We start from the raw sequence: 25067 nt of genomic DNA, 5'->3' as shown, positions 1-25067 counted from the left end.
GTCGGTTTCGATTTTTACTCTCTGTCTCTACGTCCACCACCGACCCACGGAGCGACCATCTGCTGTAAGGTCAGCCACGGAGACCACGTTCATTCCAGAGTATCCAAATGCTAAGAGCGGTCATCTCAAGACCATCTGTCTTCCGTATTTCCGCCGCATCGACATCTGGAAAGTCATGGTATTCCACGGCGCATCCCTCGTCCACTGGTGATCCGACCCTATCCGGGGCCGCTAGGCAGGATGTATCGACGTCTGAACCTTCCTCGCCCCAGTCTACTGTTGCAGACACCGATGCCTCGCCACGACCACCTCCGCCAGACCCCGGTTCCCCGCCAGCCGACCACACCAGTCCTGAAGACCGCGTCGCTCACGCTCGAGAACAACTCCGCTATTGGACGGAGCGCAATGCCATCATCGTGCGACAGCGCACCGACGAACTCGTCGCATCGCTTGGAACGTCGTTCTCCCAGCTCGGTGGACGAATCAACAAGGTGACAGGGTACGAGGAGATCGAGGCGCTCAAACGACGTGTAGTCGATCAAGGTATGTTTTCACGGTTGTTTTCATGTTCGCTTTGTGTGCTTTCTCGTCTCTTTCAATATTTTCCTTTCCTTCTGTGTTTCTGCAATGGGTCGAGCTGAGTGACTGACATGCATAGAGACGCGCATCGCCGCGGCACGCACGGCTGCACGGGATGCCAAGACGGCGTATGAGGAGGCCATGCAACAGCGTTCCAACTCACAACGAGAGGTCAACGACCTGCTCCAGCGCAAGTCAATGTGGAACGACGCAGATGTCGGGCGCTTCACGGTCCTCGTGCGCCAGGACCACTTGTATGAGCAGGAGGAAGCGCGCGCGAAAGCGGGGGTGGGCGCGACCGAAGACGAGGTGGAGCGGGAGTTCAGCGAGCTCATGCGCGCGATCCTCGCGCGGTACCACGAGGAGCAGGTCTGGTCGGACAAGATCCGCAGCGTATCCTCGTATGGGCAGCTCGCGGTGCTCGGCGTCAACGTGTTCGTGTTCGTGCTTGCGATCGTGTTGGTCGAGCCATGGAAAAGAAAGCGCTTGGCCCAGACATTCGAGCGGAAGGTGGAGGAACTGGAGAGAGCGAATGGGGAATTGGTGAGGGAAAGCATAAACGCCTTGGAGGGAAGGTTGGAGGCGCGGGACAGGATGCTCGAGAGCCTCGTGTTGGCTGCGGAGGTCACAAGAAGTCCGAGCCACACTGAACAAGTCGTGGTGGACGAACCACCAGAAACGGTCGATGAAAAGGCCGGCCTAGCTATAGAGCGGCTCGTCTCTGTGTCGAAGCAACGGGACGTAGCTGCTGTACTGGCCTCCGGTGCTTTCGTTGCAGGCGCACTAGGGTGGCTTGCACGCGGACGGTTTGGCAGTTAACCAAGATGACATCTAATTTTCAGATCACTTTGCATATATCAACCAGAATTCTAAGCTTGGGTTGGTACCAACTGAGAGATGACGTCGATATTAAAATCAACGAACATTCAGACTGCGATATACACGACAATGCACTCTGATGGCGGTGTCAGCTATGGTTTGACTTGAGGCACAGAAGAGCAGATGTACCTATCAAACAAGAACTCTCCTTGAACTTCAGCCATGCTACAGTTAGACCATTTTTCTGTATCCCATTTTGACCATCCCCAGCCGTCCTTGATCTGTGTAGGACAAGCACATCAGCCAGCCATCGTCTAAGTGCTCATAGTGACAATGCTACCTGTGGTTTTTTGTGCGGCGCTAGAATGACTAGCCAACGACATTTTGTGCTCAGCTCCCACAGCAATGCGAAGAGCTCAGAAGGAGTTTCGATCAGGTGCAATGCGAAGGAGCATATGACCATTTCGACCAGATTGGGGATAATCTCTCGGGGCGAAACTGCATCTTTGCTTTTGGCGGTCGCAGCCTGAGCAGGCGCAGATAGTGGCAGGCGTGATGTCGAGGCAGGCATAATGCCTTGTGCAATATCGGAAAAGGAGAGCGCAGCACAAGGTAAGGATGTGCGCGCCTTGAATGCTTCCGACGTATACTGTGTACAGCCAGGTCAAAGAGCCTCAGCGGTACGATAATAGCGAATATCTCACAGGATCAGCAGCCATAACCAATGGCCTTGGAGTATGCGAATCGAGCGGTGGGAGGAGTATATGTGATTTGGAACGTGGCAAGGGAATAGACATTTGTGTGATTTCGGTTGGGGTGGGTTGGTTGTTTGTAGATAGCCCGCTCAACCACCATTCTTGGAGGGCGATGATTACTTCTCCACTTTAAGCGAGGAGGGAATGTAAACGTCCCGCCCGCAGCAGAAAAGTTGGGGTTCACCTTCCTAGAGAGCTAGGTCAGCGTGAACATTGACAAAGAGTGACTTGATGAGTGCACACCACATGCCATGTCAAATATTGTTGGTCCTCTGGCATCGATATTGGCGTGCTCCTGTTGCCACCAACTTCACTGGGTCAATCGAAATTGCGACTTCAGGGCAATGTAAGGTTACCTCGTGAACCATGCAAAGAGACACCGGCGTACCCCCGGGTAGTGTGGATTTCTGTACGTGACGCCCACCTTTCTATAGTACTGTTCGAGATCATGTTAGGAATACCATAGACATTACAGTGAATTCTGCTGTCAATACCTCGCCAACACCGTGTTGATTGTAATTGTCTCGCATCGAAGTAGACATGTTTCCTGACGATACAACTCGGTTGCCTCGAGACATTGTATAGATGACGCAAACCTGAGCGCTTTTCTTCAACTTGTGCCAGGTTCAGGTAGGAGAAAATCAAAGGTAGGCCGGACCCGACGGCCCGCCAACATGCCTTTCTACCCGAGAGTGTTACTGCCTCCTGCAGCATCCTCCCGATTTCAACCCCTATGTGCATTGTGAGTACAATTTTGTGCGGGGTGAACATTGCATCCTCTCTAAATCCAAACTTAATTCGTCAACGTCAACGGATGAACTAGCCATCTGATTCCTACGCAACAAGACCGAAGATATGACTTCTTTTCTCATCGGGGATCATGTCAATCGTGAAGTAGGACCATCTTGGACGGACAGCCCGGATTGCATCTTCTGTCGAATAATACGGCAGGATGCGGAAGCTCACCGTTTATACGAAACAGATAAAGTCATAGCATTCCTGGGTCTGAAATTCGTTCCTTTTCATTCATTGGCTTCAAGTTCATCCGTGTCATAGATATCCTGCCTCTCCGCCCTGGTCATACCCTCATTGTACCGAAGACTCATTGTGCACGGATATCTGAACTTCCCTCCGATTTTGCTGGTGCCTTAGGTGAAGCAGTAGCACATGTCTCGCGTGCATTGACAGAAGGTTTACTGTTTAATCATAATTCGCGTTATATATTCTAATGCGAATGCAACGCTATAGCTCTGCATAACACAGCTTTGAATGTTGTCTGCAATCAGGAGTATGCGCAGGCTGTCCCGCATGTAAGTCTCGCTTGGTCAGCTTGTGGAATGCAAACGCGACTGATCGCTTTTGTCTAGGTTCATTACCATGTTATTCCGGCACCGAATTTTGGTCCAGCTGCGACATCTGGCATCAAAAGCAAGAATATAGTCTCAAAGAGGCACCCTCCGACGCATAAGGAAATGCATCGAATGGAATTTGAAGCTCGTGAGGAGTTGGACGACGACGATGCTAGAGAGTTGGTCCAAAAGATCACCGCACGATTGTGAGGCGTGGTCATACATGGCCCGGTCGTCCGTTCGACACAGTCATTCACTTCGTGTCTGCATCCTGTTCTCTGTGCTAGATGAGGTTCAACTTTGCTCAAGTTGAGACAAAGTATGAGTGTCTAGATACTGTTCCGCCTTCCCCCAGCCGCATCTGCTTGCATTGATTGCATGTCTCTGTTTAAGTATCATTAACGAGCTGGATCTTGTACTTTTCATACTGATAAGCGGGCCCTATGAGGCGAAGTAAATTATTCGCGGAATACACATTCAGATTCGGTCGCGGGGTTGCAAAGCTATCGGGATTGGTCATTGGGACATGCACGACTTATCAGGAACTATGATCACTGTCGCAACAAGCACTTGGCCCAGTACTCAAGCATGTCCACCTCACTCGATATCCTGGTCGATGAATGGCTTCGGCTGGATCAAGTAAGACATAACTGTCCTTTCCCTAAACCCTGACACTGATCATGGTGCCGAAATACTCACCCCCTTCGCATCTAGAATGCTGACACTAGAAACGAGATTGAACAACTCCGAAACAAAGGAAATACTGGGGAGCTGGAGAAAAGGATGAGGTAACATAGCGCTGAATTCTCATTTTTTCAACAAAGAGTTGAATCTCCTTCAAAATAGGAATCGAATTGAATTTGGGACGGCAGGTGAGTATACCGTTTTCATGCATCCGGATGTTATCTCCCAACTTCTCTGGCAGGTCTTAGAGGCCGCATGGAAGCTGGCTGGGCTCGTATGAATGATCTCATAGTAATACAATCTTCTCAGGTCTGCAGACGATCGATAGCTCTTAAATGGCAGAAATCTGACTCAATGTACTTTGTAGGGTCTCTGCGCGTATGTTTTGAAGCATGTAGACAATGCGATGGAGCGCGGTGTGGTCATTGGGCATGACCATCGATATCACTCAGCTCGATGGGCGAGGTTGACTGGTTTGGCGTTCATTGCACAAGGTGTCAAAGTTTACCTGCTTCGGGGCCTAGTTCATACACCCATGTGCGAGTGGTCGTGCTCATCAAATGGCCTGCTTACACTTAGATGCCTGATGTCTCTTAGGGTTCCCTTTGGCGTCAAAAGGCTACACGCGGCATGTGGCGTGATGATCACAGGTGATATCGTCGCTCATGTGCAAATCTACTTATTGAACTCAATTTTGATAGCCAGCCATAATCCAAAGGTGAGTGAAGGATCGCTCTACAGTATGGGTAAAATTCATTTGAATTGATTTGCAGGACGACAACGGGTATAAAGTGCGTTTTTGTGCTAGTGTTCATTATTGAATAAGCGGTACAGAGAAGACGTATTGAATCACTTATTCCTGTAGGTCTACTGGGAAAATGCGGTACAGGTGAGACTCATATGGGTCTACAAGTCAACGTACCTTTCTGACCTGTCTGAACACTCAGATAATCGGGCCGCACGATAAAGGGATCGCTGACTCTATCAAAGACAAGCTTGAACCGAAGAGCTGGGACATGAACGATATCACGTCTTCCCCACTTTATCAAGATCCGACTGATAGTTTGGCACAAGACTATTTTGCTAGCATAGGCAAACTGTGTGTTTCTGCGTGAGTGGGTATAAATCATGTCTATATGTCTCGATATTAAACAACCACAGCCCTCTCAATTCTCTGACCAATGTCAGATTCGTCAACACTTCTATGCACGGCGTCAGCCACCCATTCGTGGCCAAGGCTTTTGAGATTTTTGGGCTCCCTCCTTTCATTCCAGTAAGGGAGCAGCAGGTTCCTGATCCAGAATTCCCCACAGTGAAGTTTCCAAATCCGGAGGAAAAAGGTGTGTTACATGCAGTAGTGAGTCGACACATACCGGTTGCTCAGAATGCCCTGTTCATATCCAAGGCGCAATGGTATGTTCTTGATGTGTTGTGTGGTCATCTTTCGTCATTATTGCCATAGGACCTTGCAATCCAAACAGCAGACAGAGTGGGGGCAGCGTATTTTTTAGCGCAGGACCCGGATTCTGACAGATTCTCCGCGTCTGAGAAGAGGTTGGTTCAATTGAACGTCATTGTGCTTACAAGCGACTGAATTTTCCGTGGTGCTTGAAAGGTCGGATGGGAATTGGACTATATTCACGGGCGATCAATTAGGGACCTTGTTTGCTGGGCGAGTACTGGAGTTGTACAAGGCTTCCGGGAAGCCTATAGGTAAGTCATCCAAAAGATTGAGTTGCCGTCATAATTGACGTATTCGACACAGAACAGCTCGCTATGGTTGCGTCCACAGTAAGCTCTAAGATGATAGAGACTATGGCACACATTGAAGGATTCAGATTTGTGGAGTGCTTGACCGGTGGGCGAGAAATTGCGTCTTATGAACGCTAGAAACAATTAACTGATCTAAATGATGATGTAGGATTCAAGTATATTGGAAACACTGCATTGGGCTTGGTTGAAGACGGCTTTGAGGTGCCGTTTGGTTACGAGGAAGCCATTGGATATATGTTTGGCTGTGAGGTCCGAGATAAAGACGGGGTTGCAGCAACAGTCAGTCTACATTGTCTATGCGTTCTAATCCTGGATATGAATTCTCGTGAACAGGCCGTTTTTGCAGAACTTGTAGCCTCGCTGCATCGACAGGGGAAAACAGCATCTGAATATCTCCAGGAGCTTTATGACAGGTGGGAGTTGTGCGAATAAGCTCTATTTTCTGTGTGGTTAACCTGGATGATAAGATACGGCTATTTTGTAGTATGGACCAGTTTCTATCATCTCAGATTTTAAATTTGACTCGTCCTCAGACAAGCAACAGTTACTTCATCTGCGATGATGCCCATATCATCGATCGTATTTTCACTCGCATTCGCAACTATGACGGAAAAGTGAGTCCAGAGTCACGACTGCTAGCCGTAATTTTATCCCATCGAGACTTTCAGGCCGCACAAAACCATCCAGCCTATCCTCAGACCATCGCCGGGCTTAGCATCACTGGTGTCTGTGACTTGACTACCGGCTACGATAGTTCCAACCCACCGGAATACAAGCCCAAGCTTCCACTGTCGTCTGGGCACATGATTCAATTCAGGGCACAATCTCGGGAGGGCGTTAAAATTGTGTTGACGACAAGGTAAGATGCATTGCCTCACGCCTATATCAACAAGTATTGACACATCCAAAAGGACCAGCGGCACGGAACCCAAGGTACGTCGACTGCCGACTCCATTCTGTTCACAGGATCCTATGCTCACGACTACGCGGATACACCCAGATCAAATATTATCTAGAAGGTAGTGGAAAGGCGTTGTCGACGGTGAAACAAGTGCTGCATGACGTGGTTCAAGAGCTTGGAGAGGATTGGCTTCAGGCAAGCCGTAATAAGCTAGGGCGACCATAACAAGGATTCTGATAGATAAACACAATGCCAAATATTTGAAGTTGTGATAGGAAATACATGAGGCAATTAAAATGCTCAACGATACATGTCGAGTCGGCTGATGCACATGTGCGTGCTAATCTAATCGCGCCTTGCGCCTTGCTTCAAGAGCTTTTGAACGTTTCCATGTCTCAATAGTGAGCTCCTTCTCGAGTAATGTTAGTCCCAATAACCTGTTAATCCGACGCAGGTGAATTGACCAACGTCTCAAAAAAACTGAGAGTGACTTACCTGGTCGTTGTGATGCTCAACTTCAAATGGTCGGATGATATCGATTTGTCAGACTTCCTCTCTTCAACGAAGTCTTGTTGAATATGCTATGTTTATGAATGAGGATGAGCTGGAATGCCTAAATGCTTTGTTCGCACCTCGGACGTTTGTTGCCCAACTTCAATTTTGCCGAACCTCGCGCCAAGGATGAGGCGTCGGAACGAAGCCAACTTTTCCAAGGAGGGTAAGACGACCTGGGAATTGGGCTTATAGAGGTTTGAAGAGCCAGAAGGCCTCAGAGGGACCGTCACGTCCGTCTGCACCGATTTCTCAGATAGGAAAAGGGAATAGAGAAATTGAATGAACCTTCAAAAATACACTCTTCTTCCCTTCGCTGAGCACAATGAATTGAATGTCAGTCGGGAAGGAAAATTGACTGAAGGGAAATTTGTAGGAGAGGGTCTGGGACTCCATAACATCTTGGATAGCCATGACGTTCATAACTCCTGCGAAGACGATGTCGCTCATTTGTGGAGAAATAGTATGGTTGGAACGCACCTTTCTCGACGAGTTGGCCCTCTCGCACATTGGTCTCAGTTATCAAGAGCGTTGTGCCGCTGGAAAGTTGGAGAACCCCAGAAGAGAGGTCTTCTTCTGAACTTTCTGGAACAAAAGGGGTAGTGTTGAGAAGCTCCAAGGAGAGTGGGAGGGTCACGAAAGTCGGAAGGAGAAGGGAAAGGACATGGGAGATCGTGGGAGGCGGGGGCTCAAGTGAAGGGGATGAGGGCGGTGGGAAGTGTGATAGAGCTAGAGAAGGCGGGTTCAGGGAGCGGATACGAGATTGTCTACCAACCAAAAGACATTGCATCAAGCCGAGAACAGCCAGTGATAGATGAAACAAGTAAGACGAACACACGAGCAATGGAGGCGAGCAAGACCCACTCGGCAGCATCTTGATCACCTCCAAGAGCTTCCTCCGCAATCCATGAGACGAGCTCTTTCTGTAGTGCTTCCGTCGCAGTCGTGTGGAATCCGGGTGTAGGGAGGACATCCAGCTTCTGTGGTCTAGTGAATAAAACATGCAACGTGGGTACGTTGAGAATGACGTCAGTTTCGGCATGCAACCTGTATTTTGATGAGCACATAATAAGAAAGGTAGCAAGGGCTAGCATTACGGCTCATGAGTGAGGATGCCAACAAAGTCGAGAACATCGTTCATTTTCGGCGGATTATTTCCGAAATTTTCATATATCTGGAACATTGGGAGGATGGTTATGTGAAAGAGGAGCTGGTGATTTGGGTTGTGGATACCTTAATCTGGACACCAATATGCGATTCTTGGATGGGAGGGTACTTATGCGGCCGCTGAGGTATATGAATAATTGTATCTGGAAAGTCGAGATCTCAGAAGGCAGGGGATAGTCAAAGGTGGTCGAGCAGACCTTCAGTTTGCGTTCGTATGCTTCCATCTACACTATCCCGAACCCATTGGCTCTCTCCAGGAACGCTCACAGCCCAGACGACCGAACAGTCTCTTAAATTCGAGTGGTCAATCTGGACTTCATCATCACCTTCTGTTTGAGTAATGCCCCATCCTCCGCACTTTCCAGAAGTTGATTTTGATAGATACATCTCAGGGGAGGGAGAAGTGTCTTGGACCATCGCTCGAAATCGGATGAGAGAACGGTCGCGGTGGCTCTCGGGGGGATGTTGCACATCAAGTGGAGGAATCTATATAGATCTGTCAGTGAATTGAGATAGAGTGTTACTATAATTACTACTTCGCGGAACGCATCGTCGAATTTGAAGACATCTGAGAAATGTTTGGTCACGACGGTTGGAAAGTCAATGTTTGAGGATTGGCCGCTGCAACCCTGAGTTTTATAGAGTTCAAGTAAAGCATGTGTAGGTGAGGAGAGCGCTTCTACAAGGTGAGAAGAGACCATGATATACGTAGGTAAGTGGATGCTGAGGAGGAAATGACGATCTGAAGGAGAATTCAATCGAACGCGCCACGCGTCAATTTCCTGCGCCACCAACGCGTCCAGTCGCGTCGGCTGAAGCGCTGACTGAATTTCCTCAATACAACTTCCCCGACTCAAGCTACGCCGCGCCAGCTTCAATTGTCTTCTAAAAATTTCACTCTCTTATTATACAATCGCAACGGTGTCGAAATATGGAAATGGAAGGAGAATCCACGATTTCTCCGCCGCTTGAACCTGCAGAGAACGCGCCGACAGACAGCACGCCCACAGAGCAGAATCAGCCTCAGGAGAAGAAGAGGACAAAAGCATGTCCTCAGGAAGTTAGAGAGGGTGGAAAATCCTTGCTCCCATTAGCACGTGTGCAGAGGATCATGAAGGCAGACAAGGTGAAGTAGTCTGATTATTCAGATCTCGAGACCATGTCTACTCATCTGCGCTGATCGTGATAGGAACTTCCGATAGTGGCGAAAGAAGCTGCATTCCTAATTTCAATGGCGGCAGAGGAGTTCATCAAGAGACTCGCAGAGGCGAGCCAGAAGACATCACTGGATCGGGATAGAAAAAGCAAGGTCATACAGCAGAGAGATATCGGTACGCGTCAATGATCATGGTCGGGTTTCTCGTCACTCATTTCGCGCGAAAAGCTTCTGTTGTACGGAGGGTAGACGAGTACCTGTTCCTAGAGGGTGAGGATGTCCGTGCAAGAATTGACCTGACTTGACATTGATGGGCTTGGCCTGTGAAGAGATAATTCCATGGCCGGATTCAACAAATCCTCCCGCACAACGAAAGCCCAAGGCCCTGGAAAACCAGATTGATGGCAAACGGGTTCGGAGACTGGACCAATATTTGACGACGAAGGACGTGAGCACCGATGAGGAGCGGGGAGGTGGAGGAGAGGATGTGGTCATGAACGAAGATGGAACCATGCAAATTATCAGTGCTGAGGACGATTCATAGCATTTCCTGTGACGGGTTGGAGTTGGCTGCCGGGGGCCGGGCCGAGATGATCGGAACGTGTAATGGTTCCAGATGATCGTGGCCCTCGACACAGACGATATCCTCCACAACTGCTATGAAGGTCGTCACCACATTTCATCCGTCGTCTTCGGTAGTCAGTTCCCTGAAATGCCATCTCACTCCTGACACATCTCTCGAGCATCTTGTTGTCGCAAAGATCAACAGAATAGATATATTCTCTACTCGGCCGGAGGGTCTGAAACACGAATGTGGTGTAGATATATGGGGCCGTATCTCGGCTCTCAAGGCTGTCGCATCCACGGTATGGAACGATATTAAGTGTTGCAAGTTATGTTTTGACACCGCGGTCGTTTCTAGAACTCTCGAGATAACCTCTTACTACTAACAGACCATCCAGATCCAAAGGTAGTCCTACTTACCAGCAGAAACTCGAAGACAGGAGGGCTTCTGCTCGAGTTATCGCAAACCATCGAGCTCTATGAACGAAATGCGCGCCCGGCTGAGTTCCTGCAAGACGTGGTTGTGAATGCATCTGGTCGAGTTGCTATTGCCAGTTGTTACGCAGGCAAGCTGAGGGCAATCGTTTTCAAAGGCGATCGAATGGATGTGGACTTTGATGTTGCGTGCGTGTCCATATTATCATTCTTTATGAACTCATTTGACGATTTCAATCATACGTAGAGTACCAGAGTTCAGTGTACTCTCTCTTGCTTTCATATCGTCCCGCTCCGGTATACACGCTCTGGCAATATTGCACCTGGATCACAACCAACAAGTGCAGCTTCTTTCGCGCGATTTAGATATTAGCGCATATGAGTTATCCCCTTCTCCATCTCTCTTGCTCCCCCCTACCCCTCTCCCGACTGCAGCATATCCTTTCACAGACAGTCCACCCATCCTCATCAACGTTCCCTCCATAGAGTCTGTGAGCTTCGATGACGATGATGACGCCGTGTTCTCAGGGGGTGTGCTGGTAGTTGGGGGACGGAAGATCCAATTATTTCCGTTTGCGTCCAAAGACTGGCAGGACAAATACAAGGGTAAGCAAAGGAGATTGGAAAGTAAGAAGAAGAGCAAGGACGAGAAGCTATCATTGTTGGCCAAAGAGAAAGAGAAAGACAGAGAGACCAAGAAGCGGAAGGCTAAGGCCAATGTCGATTGGCCATGGAGTGAGGTAACAGCGTGAGTTCCTGTGTTTGCTTTTTGAAATATATTGACCGCATATCAACATTTTCAGATGGTGTCCTGTCTCTGGGACCGGCACTAGTTACATCATTGGGGACGCATATGGCCAGTTGGCCTTGCTCTCGCTCGACCGTTTGCAGGATCAGGGGCTCATTCTTCTTCCACTCGGTCAAGTGCGTATCTTCTACATTTACTCCAGATATTATTACAACGAAGTCATGTCAACAGGTTTCTCCACCGACAACGCTCACGTACCTGTCATCACAAGTATTCTATCTGGGTTCTCACTTTGGAGACTCGCAACTCCTTAGAGTCCACTCATCGCCATTTTCGGCACTCAAACTTCCCACTTTACTTATCGCCCCTAGCGTTGTAACCGTCTCTCCTGATTTTCTTATATCAAACGATAAGGGCAAGGGGAAGGCCGGTGTCGACTCAAGGAAGGACATCGGCCGAGTCGTTCGGTCCCAGGGCAATTTCTTAGAGGTCATGGATACGTGGAAGAACATTGCCCCTATTATGGATGCAGTGCTGGCAGATACAGACGGGAGCGGACATGTGAGTCTCGTTTGTTAACACAAACCCTCACTGATGCTATTTTATATATAGTCTAATATAGTGACATGTTCCGGCGGCAAGAATGCTGGGAGCTTGCGAGTCATACGGAACGGTGCAGACTTCCATGAACAGGCCCTTATCGAAGGATTTCATGATGTGACAGGGCTATGGTCGATTCGACCCACCTTTAAGAATCTGTGAGTTCTCACGTTCTTGAGCGCTTTTACGAACTATGCATAATATTTTGCCTCTAGTCAGGACTCACATATCATTGTCTCAGACGGGCAACAATCCTCTGTTTTCCGCCTGAACAACACAGAGACGGTCACACGAATCGATCCATTAGTTGCTGGTTTCATCACAAAGTCTCCGACTCTAGCTGTAAACAATCTGGCCAGACGCACAAAGAAACCGGGTGCTACCTCTTTGACGTACGAAGACTCGCCACTCGTTGTTCAGGTCACCCCCAAACGGGTAGTGTTGGTTGAATACGATGCAACTCTGGACATGCATCGAGTGGTGAGCGAGTGGGCTCCAAGTGATCAGGGAGTAACGTGGTCCAGGAGAGAGATCGTACTTGCCTCTGTCAACAGCAGCCAGATCGTTTTGGCATTAAAAGGAGGCCGGGTAGCTGTGTTGAATTTGAACGAGGAGGGGGGATTGAAATTTTCAGGGTAGGTGGTCGCCCTCAACCATAAATGGTGTCGTAGGCATTGATCATATCCCATGTAGCCATCGCGATCTGGCTGGTGAAATAGCGGCAATTTCTTGCAGCCCAATCAATCATTCGGATCCATTCTCGGCATTCGTTATTGTGGGATTCTGGGCACCTCACCGCGTGGAGATCCTGTCTGTTACCAAAGCAAACGACTACTTAGGGCGTGTATGCGATCCCGTCCACGTTCCATCGCTTCCTCGCTCTCTTCTATTACTTGGTTTCGTACCGCCGCCCGCACCGACCAGCTCTGAATATCATTCGCATCTGTTGATCGGATTGGCAGATGGAACGTTGGTATCATACTCATATCAAGGACAACAACTCGGCGACAGAAAAACCATGTCACTAGGTCATTCACCGGTCTCTCTAGTCAGGAGTCAGGTAGATGGACGCTCTACTGTGCTTGCGTTGGGAACGACAGCTGCTATGTTGTTCTGGGGCAAGGAGCGTCTACAGCGTTCGCCTGTCCTCTTGAAAGTGTGTACAAATCTGTCTGGACCGTCGTTGGATTTTTGACCTGTTGACCTTCTTACCAGGATGCATCTGCCGCATCCGTGGTGAACACTGCGTGGTGGCAATCGTGTCTTGTGGCCGCGACCTCGTCTGGTCTAGTAATCGGACGCGTTCGCGACTTGGACAAGATGCACATTCGCTCAGTGAGTACATATCTTTGACAGTTTTTATGGATCTGTAAACAACATCTTTCAGATCCCTTTGGGCTTGGACAACCCTCGAAGGTTAGCATATTCTCCCGCCCTGAGGACCTTTGGAGTAGGGTGTGTGCGCACGGAGCCTGGACGTGTTGGCGATGCGGAGATGATGGCCAGCTCTTTCAAAGTGCTCGACGACACGACGTTTCAGGGTATGCACTCTTTCCATTATTCATGCGATTTTATTCAAAGAGGCTTCAAGTTTTGGGTCAATTTGCATGCGAGATGCATCATGAAGTCACAGCTATCCAGAATGTCATTGTCAAAGGGGGGGATTCCCACTGGTGCCTGGGGACAGCAAATTTTGACCCGGCCGAAAAGGAACCTTCGCAAGGACGATTGTATGTCTTTTCAATGAATGACAGGAGTTCGGCACACATTGCTCTCGAAATTGTGGCCTCAATCGATGTCCCCGGCTGTATTTATCAGTTGTCATCGATCGATGGCTTCATCGTGGGCGCGGTGAATTCTTCGGTATGTTTTGGATACATCAGTAGATTCATCTTCTGAATCACTCTTCATTCTCAGGTTGCGGTTTATAGATTGGAGGCTGGTGACAATCCATCTTTGACAAAAGTCTGCGAGTGGAATCATAATTACCTAGTCATGAGCCTCGCAACCCATGGCTCTCGCTTGATCGTTGGAGACGCCATTAGCTCTGTCTCTATATTATCTTTCCAGGGTGAGACTTTGACAACAGTCGCAAGGGATTATGGTCCTTTATGGCCAGTCGCAGTCGAAGCATGGGGGGAAGAAGGCGTTGTTGGTGCAAATGTAAGCAATAACGATGAATGCGGGTCCTCGTTGACCGTATTGCATCACAGAGCGACTGCAACCTCTTTACTTTCAGCGTTCAACGTTTAGAACAAAGGACGGTTTTGTATCGAGATGGGCACTATCATCTCGACGACCTTGTCAACAAAATTGTGCTGGGTAAGTGTAGCGCCTTCATCTTATTTTCCTGGTCTTTCTCTGATATCTGTTTCGTAGGCGCTATACATTCGTCGGATGCCGCTGAAGATGCGATTGAATCAAAAGCCTTGATTTTCACGGCATCGGGGCGGATAGGTGTCCTTCTTGACATGGGCGAGGAGCTTTCCTTACAGATGAGTGCTGTTCAGCGGAACCTAAGCAAGATCGTCACCGATGTCGCGGGGGCTCGTCATACAAGGTAACTGCATCATCTTGAGGACTTTCGGGCAATCAACTCATGATTCCCTTTCAGGTGGAGAACGCCAGCTGGAGGACGGGAGAGGACGGATGCTGATGAGGCCGCTTATGGTTTCCTTGATGGTGATTTCTTAGAGCAGTTTATGAATTACTCTGAGACATCACCGGAGATGGAACAGATCATGTCAGGTGAGAACGAGGCAGAAAAGCTGGCGCAGAAGTACGCGCATATACGACGAATTTTGGAGACCCTTCAGGGCATGCATTAGCAGATAGCAAGCAGATTCTCAGGTTGTAGCGATTCGAGATGTGCCTCATAACAGATGCCATTATGTATATGATCAACATTGAATTGTATGCGTAGAGACGAGAAATCATAATAAGTCGTAACGGCTACATGTAGCGCAGAAAACAAAAGTCCATCTCATTGGTCAACTTGGTGATGTTACCGTCTAATTGACTAGGGACGTGAAAAACAATCGGGCGGAGTCCTTAAAGGACTGGACGACGGTGGCGCCAAAAATCATGGTATCTTCACCGGAGTGTTCCGTTCTAGGAGGCGCAAAATAGAATCCAGAGGCGAGTACGAGATAACTACAAAAAATGGGACAAGGATGAAAACCCACAACTCGAGATGACAGAACACTGCACGTACCTGAGAATGAGGATACTGCCACGATGATAGTTGGCCTTCGCTTCAATATACGTATAAGTCAAAAGGAAAATAGACAAGATGATGACAATGACATCCCAGCGAGGGAAGATCAACCTACGGATACCATTGTGAGCGAATCAGCCACAGAAAAAAAAACCCGATAGACACGCACGTGAAGGTATTGACAACCTTTCCTACGTCTGCTGGGTCATACCAAGCCGAAAAGGCGACCATCGCAGGAATTTGGAGAAGACAAACTTGCAGTGCATACGCAGACCCAATTTCCATACTGCACGAGACGATACATTAGCGAATGATTGGACTCACGGACGTGGAAGCATACCTTAATGCAATGTTGCCGTTCATAGCGAACGACATCGCATTCATGAACTCTGTAGTATTTGGAACCAAGGCGAACAAGGTGACTCCGAGGAATTTCTCGTCGATGCCCGAACCCTCCAACACAACATCGACCACATCAACGAGTAGCTCTACAATCATAGATTATCAGCTACAGGTCTTGTAAGACACAGCACGCCGAACGGACCTGCAATGATAGCGTAAAGGGCAGTGCAGGACAGCAAGACGCTGGCACTCGTCATTCGACTCCACGAGGGTCCATCATGTCCGCCGTGTCCACCTGCAGACTCTTCCGCATCTGCCTCGCCAATCACACCACTACGCACTCTCGGAACATGAGTATGGTGCCTAAGTGCACTGACAGTAGCGACAGCGACGGCACGCGTGAAGTCGTCTGCAGTCATGGTTTCCGGAAGCTGCGTCTGTCGTAAACCAGAATCTTTGATGGCATGGTCGACGCTCTCAAGGATCGGCGCATACCCACTCGGAGGCTGGATGATGGGGGGAGGGGCATAAGAGATGCGCCTCTGAGATGTCGATGGCACCGCAGTACCTTGAGTTGCATCTGAGAATTGGCTGGTACCAGGGAGAGGTTGTAGCTGATCGTTCAAGCGAGGCACGGGAGTCTCGCTTCTTGACGGTGAAACACTCTCTTCGGTCATCGCCAGACTTGACTTGTGACGCAGGATGCTCTCGCCTCGCCGAGAAGTGCCAGGTTGAAACTGAACCTGTTGTGGAACCAGCTTCTGATACAGGGACAAGCGGCTCGTGTCCTGAGGATGAAGAAGCTGTTGTGGATTCTGCCAGATCTGAGATGCATGTGTACGCAAGGAGAACCAAAGGCCTAGAATATATGACTGCAAAACAAGGTCAGGTCAGGTCGGGGCTCGGAGGGGGCACTGGATGTACTGACGAATAGAAGAATCGCGGCGCAGAAATACATCAAAGTCTTGACTGTAGATTGGTAGAACGGATCGTCCACTGGATCTGGGTGCTTGTATGCACAATGTTTACAAGTCCACGGCGCATCTAGGGAAGAAAGGTGATCAGGGCAGCCGTCACAGATCAATTGGAACTGTGGCACAAAGACAGGACATGAGCGATCAATAGAGGATCTGAGACGGTGGAATCTCACATTCCCGTATGTTTGATAGAACAACGTTGGGGTCAGCGTGCCTATAATGGCCATGATGAGCATAGTGCTCGTAACGCCCGCACTTTTCGCATTGAACTTCTGCTCCTTCCGTTTGAGAGCTCCACTGCACATACTGACACCCGGCATAAGCAGAACACCTGCCAACAGACTGCCCACGATAGAACCTTCGACGAGACGGCCCTTGCCCTGCGTCAAGGCAATGGCATAGAGGAGAATCTCGATGATCGAACCAAATGTCGCGTTGATGACGGCACCCATACCGATGGAGGATTGAGCTGAGATAGAGGCAACGGCCATACCAATGAAGTAGGAAAGAGGTATGACACTCAGGAGGCTGAGTATGAAGATTAATGGACGGGATGCCAACAACGCGAGGAGAGCTGGGACATGGTGCCCCGCATGTTCACGGTGTTCGGCCAGCGGTAGCAGAACGAACCCGTCGAAAATGACAAAAAAGACGATGGGAAGGAGGTTAATGAACATGATGTTCACGCCGCCGACTGTGTACTTGTAGAATTGCCATCCAGCTGCCCGATAAATGCAAAGCAGCACTGTAGAATCTGGAGACCCGGACGGGGCAACTTGGCCTGCAGAGAGGCGAGGGTGATTGACTGTGACATGCTCTTCCGGGATATTTGCGACACCGTCGACATTTGTTGCCGAAGGCTCGGCAGAGAGGACTACAGATGACGGAACGGAGCAGAACCGAATACTGGTGGGGTGCTGGAAGAGATGCTTGATGAGCGCCCAATTAAGCTTGGCCATCGGAATTGTAAGCACAAGTCCCCAACAGACGATACAGACGAGCAGCATCAACGGGGCGATCAGCGAGACAAAGAAAAGCCAGAAGGCTATCTGACCGAGCCAATCGTGTACACTACTGCTAGATTTCGATATACCTGTGGTTCTGACAGCACCGTACGACTTGTGAGACCCCACAACGACTGTGCCTGCCTTTGAATTCCGCAGAAGGGCAGTAGTTTCTCCAGAGATGGGATCGTCATGCCATGAAACCGATGCTGTATGCTCATGGATCGAGGGGTGAACATGACTCGGTCGAGGAGTCAGGACAGAATTGCCGTCCCTCTGAGGGGAAGAAGCACGGACAGTCTCACCATCCGAGCCTGAGTGTATATGAACAGTGGTCTCACTGACAGGCGTCTCTTCATCAAGACGGACACGGTCCACGACGGAGAGATCACCCTCAACGTACTTCCCGAATGGCCAGCCGAGGTACCAGCCCAGCCCGAAGATGAGCGAGGAGTATCGACGTCCACCGAGGGGGAGGACATAGAGAACAGCTGATACAATGAAGCAGACTACGGCTAGCCACCAGCCAAAGCAGAGAGTCCATAAAATATTTCCGGGAAGGAGGTGACGTTCCGCCTGCGCAGAGGGGATGGAATGAAGGGCTTGGTCGGCGTAACGAGTGACGGAGCGGGATTTTTTGTACAAGGCTGGTTTCCAGATGGGGAGACCGAACGGATGCTCGACGTTGATGAGCGATTGTCGCTCTTTGAGCGTGATGGGATCGTCTTCCTGCTCGGTAGCCTCGCCCTCGCTATCATGGTTCTCCGGAACGTCATCGACGGCGACTGCTTTGCCCCTGCTGGCGGCTACGCTGTGCTCCTCGTTATCCTTGTCATCGTCATCGTCGCCATCGAACTCGTCATCCTCACTCAGGAGACCTTCATCGTCGCGCAGAGACCGGCCGTGCGCGCGCGAACTGCCTACACTGGTGCTCCTGGCGGGCGGGCGCCTAGGGGAGCTGGTAGATAAGCTCCTGTTCACGCCCGGACGACGCCGTGGGGCAGGGGAGATCGGTCTCTGGTATTGGGAGGAGTACGATGTGCCCAAGTTGTGGTGTTGGGGAGTGTCCGCGGCGGACCATTGCGAACCGTGACTAATGCTGCGATGGAGGGGCAGTCGGGAGCCGTAGACGGTCTGCGCAGTCGCCAGGTGGGACTGGGTGGGACTAGAGGGGGCTTGCTCGTTGTCAGGTTGCTGGCTGGCCATCGCCCTGCACGGCAGCGGCACAATGAGGAGAGAGCAGGACGGGGAGGGGGATGATATGGTCGGGTGGCGGTGGACTGTGCAAGAGGAGGCTTCGCTCACGCCACGGCCGGGCATACCAGCCCCTCCACCATGTCCCACAACCCCCGTCCTCTCATCGGCTCCGTCTTTGAGCGCAATCAGCTCTCAACCCCCGCAGCGCCCTCGTCTTCAAAGACAACCGCCACCGGTTTCCCCGCCGTGCAGCACCGCTCGAAGAGCGCGTTTGCGAGGAACCGGGAGAAAAATATTGCTGGTGGGAAGGTTTCTGCGCGCCTCAAAGAGCCGCCATTGGTATCGATTGCATCTGCATTCACAACTGCCCCGGCGCACGCGCAGTCTCCCAATGGTGCAGACGCCTCAGATGACGACTGGCTCCGCCAGGTTGGTGAGGAGAACGCGCGCAAGGTCGCGTCTATGACCGACGCTGAGCGCGAGGCCGAAAAGCGCGAGATCGAGGAAAAGTTCGGGAGCGGTATCGGCGAGATCTTGAAGAGGGCAAAGGAGGCGCGAGAGGCACGAGAGAGGGATATGGAGAGAGACATGGGCTCGAAGCATGTAAGTACGGTCGGGATGTCGAAAGGTCCGTATGATTTCCCTTCTTCTAAGATATTGTTTCTCATCATTAACTGCTCTCGAAGAAACGAGCGTGTTTCCCAAAGGTCTGCATTGACCCTCTCGCTCACACCGCTCACTAAAAAGCGCTAGGTTCTACAGAATCTTCGCACTCACGTCCACATCCGCCGCCGTCTCCTTCCCCTCCCCCCATTCTCTCCACGGCCAGCACTCGCCCCTCCAGCCGCGCCGGTATCAACCGTAAGCTCCGCTTTGCAGACATCACCCCGAACGACGTGCACGTCTACGAGTCCGCCCCATCTTCCCCGCGCCGCAAACCCCTGCTTGCGCTCCCACCCCCGACGCCCGAAGACCGCGATGTCATAATGTCTCTTGGCCAGTGGACGGGGCGTATGCCTCCAAAGCCGAAGGATGACTTAGACCTTGAGTCTGCTGCCCCCGAGTCTGACATCGTGGTCGATACCGAACATGAGCGTGAACTTGAGCCTGAAGAAGGTACCCCGGAAGACATCCGCCGGCGTTTCTTCCCCTCTGCCCCTGCGCACGACCCCAATCTCGCATGGATCGAGTCTCTGTCTGCTCCCTCTCGATCCCTCTCCAACGCCCTCGGCCCCCCTACCACCATTAGCCCTACCCCCTTTGCCCACTCCCCTACAGATCTTCGCTTCGACCTTACCGGTACTCTGATCTCACCCTCGCTCTCCGCAGCGTTGCCCACGCACCTCGGACTACACCACCACGCCGAGGGTACGCACGCGGGATACACACTCGACGACATATTTCTCCTCACGCGCTCGAGCGTCGCTGGCCAACGTACAGCAATGGTCGGCGTGTTGATCGGAATCATCAAGGGCTTGGGGCAGATGAAGCGGCAAAGCGCGCGGAACAGCGATCTTCAGGAGGGGAGCGAGGGCTTAAACGTACTGCGCAGCAAAGCGGAGGATGTGCGCGGGCGGGCGGTGGCGGCGGGTGTCGCGGCAATGAGTGAGCAGGGAAGCGAGGGCGCACGCGCCATCGAGCTGTTGTGGGAGTGCATCGTTGGGTGGGATGAACCTGTGTTTGCATCCGTCGATGGCGTCGAGCTGCGCGACGAACCGCCTCCTGCTAACGACCTTCCGACTGAAGCCCAGCTAGACGAGTCTCAGGCTCATAATTCAAAGAATGCTGACGCGCTCGCATCCCTTCCCGTCGATTTTGTCCTCCAAAACGCTGCTCGCGCGTTCGGCACCGCGGCGCTCCCGCGCACATCCCTCCTCCAGCTCCTTTCGATTCTACATCGACTGGCGCGCCATTCGAACGCCCTCGCAGACGCGATTGTCGCCGCGCCATCACTGATTTCCAACCTCCTCCGCACGCTCGTGCTCACAAGCACTGCATCCTCCTCTTCCGCGCACGACGAGCAGCCGACGCCAGAGGCTATCGACCTACTCATGACGCTCGTCCTCGCTTCTCGCGCCAACGCGCGCGCGCTTGTGGGCCCTGCGGACGCGCTGCTGCGGTTCGTCGTCGCGCCCATCCCAGCGGACATAGAACTCGCCTTTGGGTCGGAGTCGACGTACCCGTACCCGTACTCCAGTACACTCGCGTTGGAGCTGATGGGCGCAGCGATAAGGCTGTATGCCGCGATGGCGGCGTATGGGGTGTATTCGAGCGTCGCGACGACGGCTGCGGAGCCGCTCGCTCGCATAGGGAAATACGTGTCGTTGTCGCTGACCCTTGCAGTGCGAAGGCCCGGCGGGGTGGCGGGGGCGAGATTGAGAGTGGCTTATCTGCAGGCGGTGGAGGCCTGGACGGTGTGCGCGGTCGATCCGCATCGGACGACGCCGGAGCATGAGATCCTGTGGAGTCAAGTCATTGGGTGGGGGTGGGCGGAGGAGGCGATCGAGATGCGGGGGCGGTTGGTCGGTCAGTCTGATGGAGAGGGAGGGGACGAACAGGAGGCCGAGGAGATTTGGACGGCGCTGTGGCGCGTCCAGGCGGCATGGTTGGAGGGCGCGCGGGTGAACGGGGTGAGAGGTGGGGAGGGGGAGAGAGCGGTTGTCGTGGATGCGTTCAAGGATGGGTTCGAGAGTGGGAAGGAGAAGGCGGTATTGGCAAGGGCGATTGAGGGCCTGCAGGACATGTTGGACATGTTGGGCACGTCGGCATCAGCAACAACGCAGACGGAACAGGAGGAAGAGGAAAGGATGGTGCGCCTTCGCACTATGGCTCAGCACGCGAACACCATCGTGGCCGCGCTTCGTCTCTGGCTCGCCTGTCTGCCCCCGCTTTCCTCCACGCCGCTCCCTTCACCACCACTCCAACTCCCTTTCCGCCGTCTCTCGACCCTGGCATCCACTGTCGTAGCCCACCCCCTCCTCGCATCCATATACATCCAACACGCCCCAAGCTACCTGCAAGTCTCCTGCCGCCCGCTCACCGCGTTTCTCGCGAGCTTCGTCCGCATGTCCCGCCGAATGCCGACCACTCCCGACGCGCTGTGGCTCGCTCAGGCGTCGGCTGTCCTCGTTAGGTTGGTGCCGGGCGACGAGGACGTCGCGCGGTCCATCATTGGTGGTGTTGTCAAGGTGGTCACGGAGGATTTCATGCGTGGAAGTGGGCGTGCGACCCCTAGTGTCGTGTGGGAGCGGGGTGGGATGAGCACCATCGAGCCGTTCTTGACGTTTGGGCTCCGTCCTTTGAAAGAAGTACATGCTCACGGACACGGTGACGGCGACGGCGATGCTGAGGGAGGAGGTGAGAGTGGTAGCGGCAAAACGGAACGTGAGCACGTAGCCCCGGTGGTCCCAACCCCGCGCTCGATCCAGCTCGCGACAACCCAGCGCCTCCCGCCTGCATGGGCTATCCGGCGCCGTACGCATAGCTCTGCGTCAGGCTCTACATCTACCTCCTTAGGCCTCCCTCTTGCGCGCGACTGGCCCCTCGCGGCGCTCGATCACGTTCTGCGCTCAGGCACGTCGCCTGCATGGCACGTCCTCCCCGACGCGTGGAACGCCAGCGAGGTCGAAGTAGTGCGCGCTTCTCTCCTACTCGGGAGCGTCGTGCGGAACGCATTGGGCGCGCATGGGCTCGGAGGCGCGGGGCTCGGGATGAGCCGCGCGGAGGTTGTGTTTGGATGCATGAAGGTGTTCATGCTGGAGCATGGGCAAAACCAAGCGGCGGCAGCGGACGAGGGAAAGGTAGATGGCGACGGTGAGGTGTTCCGGGATCCGGCGGTGGGAGTCTTGATGGAGGACCTGCTGGCACCGTGCACGCTGCATAACTCCCCAGATGGGCTCTCCGTCTCTCCCTCCAGCACATTCGACGCGAGCGATGACCTCGAAGCCGCCTCCGCGCGTTTCCTCGGGCCCGGGACACCGTTCTACCAGTTCTACACCGACTTCGTCGCGTTGTACGATTCCATCTCGTTCGCACACCCGCTCTTCGCCGCGCTGCTTCTTCCGCCGCTCATGCGGCGCTACCCCGCGGACTATCGCAAAGCGCTGCTGGGTGACGCTGCGCATATACTCGGGACGGTGCGCACGCCCGTCGAGAGGGCGATCGGGGCGCGGGTCGGGGAGTATTTGTGGCCGGCGGAGGAGAGCGCGGAGGTGGTCGGGGCGTATTTGGGCGTGCTTGTCGGGGGGCGGCAGGCGCAGGGCCTGGAGGGTAGGGGACGCGCGGAGGGCTTTGTACGGTGGCTGGCCGTGCACCATGTCGCGGCGAATATCTGGCCGGATCTGCATGTGGACGGAGATGCAGGCCTAGTCATGGGTGCAGATGCTGGACACGGGCGCGAGCGCGCGAGGAAGCTGTTGGAAGCGGTGGTGGGGCAGGGCGCGCCGGACGTGGTGCAGGAGGTGGTGATGTACTGGCAGAGGCGAGAGGGCAGTGCCGTAATGGCTCCGGAGTGCTTTGCGTTGCTAGAGGAGCGGCGGGTCGCGCGCGCAGAATGGGTGGCGCGGTGGGGCACCGAGCGGACGCGCGAGCGGCTCGCGGGGCTGTTGGCACCATGAGCGTCTGCTCATTTCTGCCGAGATGATATGGTGTGTGATCTATTGTAGCATTCTCAGATGTCTTCTGTTTGGGACACATGCTTTTCTTACCTTGCTTGTATCCATAAGTGCTGCTTAATTGATGTAGAGTTATTGCATTAGCTTAGTTGACGGATGGCAAGGCTTTTGCCCATAGTTCTGCTTGAATGTGTGACAATGGTGAGAGGTAAAAGTCCTCTTTGAAATCCGTGCCAGATACTGTACTCCCCATCAAATGCAAAAGCGGTTGTATGTGCAGAGAACACACCAATTCCATAAACGAGCCTGTTAGTCCGAGCGATCTCACTGCGATCTCTCCTTATTCTTTATTCGCGCGCGCCGCCCAGGCGGCGTAGAGCCGACGCAGCCGTAACACTGCGTGCACCGCAGGGTTTTTCCTGGGCTACTTCCAAATCACACACCCTTGCAGGTAGTAGGCATTTCGGCCTGATTTGATATCTTTTCAAACTCAGCTCACCCACGTGCAAAGCAGCGCACGTGCAGGTCGAGAGAAAGCTCAAAATATCATTTACGGGCAGCCTTGATGCTCAGAAAGAGATTTAATTGACATAGAAAGGTAGAAAGAGCATAGAATTATAGTGATGAAAAAATTTGAACACAATGGATGGTGTTTTGAGCAGGACTCAAACCAGTGACCAAAGCAAAATATAATTAGTTATTCCAACTTACCTATTGCATTAAACAAAATCTTACCCAGTAAGCACCATTTATCTAGCTGGTAAGCATTTTCCCCTTATGTGTTAGGTTAGGTGACACATTCCTCACAAAGTCCATTATTTTAGAGCAGTGAATGCCAGAATTGGTATTACCTGCAAGGCCCTAGCATTTGGAAGCAGACCTTAACACAGAACAACTATCTTCTGTATAAGGTCAGCCATGGAGACTAGGTTTTTCCTGGGATAAACTGTGGATAAAACCCTAGATAATAATAAAATTTTTGTTCAGATTTGTCTGAGGAAATTACCTAAATAAAAACTTAAAGTTTAGCCAAGGTTTGATTCCAGGATAAAACTGTAACATACCATTAAGTTTAAGCTCAGACATTTTCTTCAAGTTTGTCTTATAGTAAATTCTAGGATAAAACTCTGGATAATCTTTAACTCTTATATCATAGGACTTTTGTCACACACAGTAAAATGCAAAAAATGCCACATAAATTCAGTAAATGCCCCAGTGGTCATTGCAGTTATCAAGACTGTACAAGGGCTGGCTTAAATCAAAATTCATAATAATAGCCCTTGGGTTTTAAAATAAAAAAGAGTACAGAGTTAGAATGCTTGATTTGACAGTCAAGTATACTTATACAATGCCAGACTGTTAGTGACAACCTGTGACAACCTGTGACAACCTGTGACAACCTATGACAACTGTCTGACACTGTGACACTAGACTATCAGAGGCTATGACAGCTAGCAACAACTGTCTGATACTGCAATGCCAAACTGTCAGAGGCTATGATAACCAGTGACAATCTATAACAACCTATGACAACTAGCAACAACTGTCTAACACTATGATGCCAGACTATCAGAGGCTGTGACAACCAGTGATAATTGTCTAATATTATGACACTAGACTATTAGAGGCTGCAAC

General features: G+C 51.7%; 9 protein-coding genes across 9 annotated transcripts; 6 read left to right on the top strand and 3 right to left on the bottom strand.

Annotated features, from left to right (window-relative positions):
• The first annotated feature begins 39 nt into the window (after positions 1 to 39).
• Positions 40 to 1537, top strand: HETIRDRAFT_475358 (uncharacterized protein). The gene is made up of 2 exons (XM_009548142.1): positions 40 to 543; positions 659 to 1537. The coding sequence occupies exons 1-2, from the start codon at positions 108 to 110 to the stop codon at positions 1396 to 1398; spliced, it is 1176 nt and encodes a 391-aa protein (XP_009546437.1). The 5' UTR covers positions 40 to 107; the 3' UTR covers positions 1399 to 1537.
• Positions 1495 to 2731, bottom strand: HETIRDRAFT_317175 (uncharacterized protein; the record flags this gene model as incomplete). Its single annotated transcript, XM_009548141.1, has 7 exons — positions 1495 to 1534; positions 1588 to 1679; positions 1739 to 2047; positions 2103 to 2275; positions 2382 to 2461; positions 2510 to 2589; positions 2648 to 2731. 7 exons carry the CDS (start codon positions 2729 to 2731, stop codon positions 1495 to 1497), a joined length of 858 nt encoding a protein of 285 aa, XP_009546436.1.
• Positions 2732 to 3008: 277 nt separating this feature from the next.
• HETIRDRAFT_317584 (uncharacterized protein) lies at positions 3009 to 3712 on the top strand (the record flags this gene model as incomplete). Its single annotated transcript, XM_009548140.1, has 4 exons — positions 3009 to 3156; positions 3210 to 3344; positions 3402 to 3463; positions 3521 to 3712. 4 exons carry the CDS (start codon positions 3009 to 3011, stop codon positions 3710 to 3712), a joined length of 537 nt encoding a protein of 178 aa, XP_009546435.1.
• A 378-nt stretch (positions 3713 to 4090) lies between these two features.
• HETIRDRAFT_317679 (uncharacterized protein) lies at positions 4091 to 7085 on the top strand (the record flags this gene model as incomplete). Its single annotated transcript, XM_009548139.1, has 21 exons — positions 4091 to 4141; positions 4217 to 4290; positions 4349 to 4374; positions 4428 to 4495; positions 4554 to 4723; positions 4784 to 4836; positions 4888 to 4904; positions 4960 to 4977; positions 5052 to 5075; positions 5134 to 5297; positions 5348 to 5540; positions 5649 to 5740; positions 5802 to 5899; positions 5952 to 6044; positions 6108 to 6238; positions 6293 to 6372; positions 6427 to 6442; positions 6493 to 6573; positions 6628 to 6818; positions 6871 to 6892; positions 6960 to 7085. The coding sequence occupies 21 exons, from the start codon at positions 4091 to 4093 to the stop codon at positions 7083 to 7085; spliced, it is 1788 nt and encodes a 595-aa protein (XP_009546434.1).
• A 115-nt stretch (positions 7086 to 7200) lies between these two features.
• On the bottom strand, positions 7201 to 8595 carry HETIRDRAFT_417895 (uncharacterized protein; the record flags this gene model as incomplete). The annotated part of the gene is made up of 7 exons (XM_009548138.1): positions 7201 to 7297; positions 7356 to 7441; positions 7493 to 7651; positions 7701 to 7840; positions 7893 to 8179; positions 8277 to 8459; positions 8510 to 8595. The coding sequence occupies 7 exons, from the start codon at positions 8593 to 8595 to the stop codon at positions 7201 to 7203; spliced, it is 1038 nt and encodes a 345-aa protein (XP_009546433.1).
• A 921-nt stretch (positions 8596 to 9516) lies between these two features.
• HETIRDRAFT_317563 (uncharacterized protein) lies at positions 9517 to 10040 on the top strand (the record flags this gene model as incomplete). Its single annotated transcript, XM_009548137.1, has 3 exons — positions 9517 to 9705; positions 9769 to 9910; positions 9964 to 10040. 3 exons carry the CDS (start codon positions 9517 to 9519, stop codon positions 10038 to 10040), a joined length of 408 nt encoding a protein of 135 aa, XP_009546432.1.
• A 354-nt stretch (positions 10041 to 10394) lies between these two features.
• On the top strand, positions 10395 to 14910 carry HETIRDRAFT_317594 (uncharacterized protein; the record flags this gene model as incomplete). Its single annotated transcript, XM_009548136.1, has 15 exons — positions 10395 to 10601; positions 10658 to 10923; positions 10982 to 11482; positions 11538 to 11658; positions 11714 to 12043; positions 12095 to 12240; positions 12298 to 12678; positions 12722 to 13238; positions 13298 to 13417; positions 13470 to 13623; positions 13674 to 13945; positions 14000 to 14245; positions 14296 to 14404; positions 14462 to 14642; positions 14697 to 14910. The coding sequence occupies 15 exons, from the start codon at positions 10395 to 10397 to the stop codon at positions 14908 to 14910; spliced, it is 3765 nt and encodes a 1254-aa protein (XP_009546431.1).
• Positions 14911 to 15093: 183 nt separating this feature from the next.
• HETIRDRAFT_173511 (H+/Ca2+ exchanger Vxc1-like protein) lies at positions 15094 to 18942 on the bottom strand (the record flags this gene model as incomplete). Its single annotated transcript, XM_009548135.1, has 7 exons — positions 15094 to 15235; positions 15297 to 15410; positions 15469 to 15585; positions 15640 to 15787; positions 15844 to 16513; positions 16570 to 16731; positions 16792 to 18942. 7 exons carry the CDS (start codon positions 18940 to 18942, stop codon positions 15094 to 15096), a joined length of 3504 nt encoding a protein of 1167 aa, XP_009546430.1.
• A 15-nt stretch (positions 18943 to 18957) lies between these two features.
• HETIRDRAFT_434256 (uncharacterized protein) lies at positions 18958 to 23435 on the top strand (the record flags this gene model as incomplete). Its single annotated transcript, XM_009548134.1, has 4 exons — positions 18958 to 19422; positions 19448 to 19451; positions 19582 to 20320; positions 20348 to 23435. 4 exons carry the CDS (start codon positions 18958 to 18960, stop codon positions 23433 to 23435), a joined length of 4296 nt encoding a protein of 1431 aa, XP_009546429.1.
• Positions 23436 to 25067: the final 1632 nt, after the last annotated feature.

The sequence above is a fragment of the Heterobasidion irregulare genome (genome assembly GCF_000320585.1).
Source record: "Heterobasidion irregulare TC 32-1 unplaced genomic scaffold scaffold_05, whole genome shotgun sequence".
NCBI classification, from domain to species: domain Eukaryota; kingdom Fungi; phylum Basidiomycota; class Agaricomycetes; order Russulales; family Bondarzewiaceae; genus Heterobasidion; species Heterobasidion irregulare.
This window is presented reverse-complemented; position numbering and strand designations above follow the sequence as displayed.

Coding starts and splice junctions, on each gene's coding strand:
- HETIRDRAFT_475358 (XM_009548142.1), top strand. CDS start 108: ATGCTAAGAGCGGTCATCTCAAGACCATCTGTCTTCCGTATTTCCGCC. Junction 544..658: donor ACGACGTGTAGTCGATCAAG/GTATGTTTTCAC, acceptor TGACATGCATAG/AGACGCGCATCGCCGCGGCA.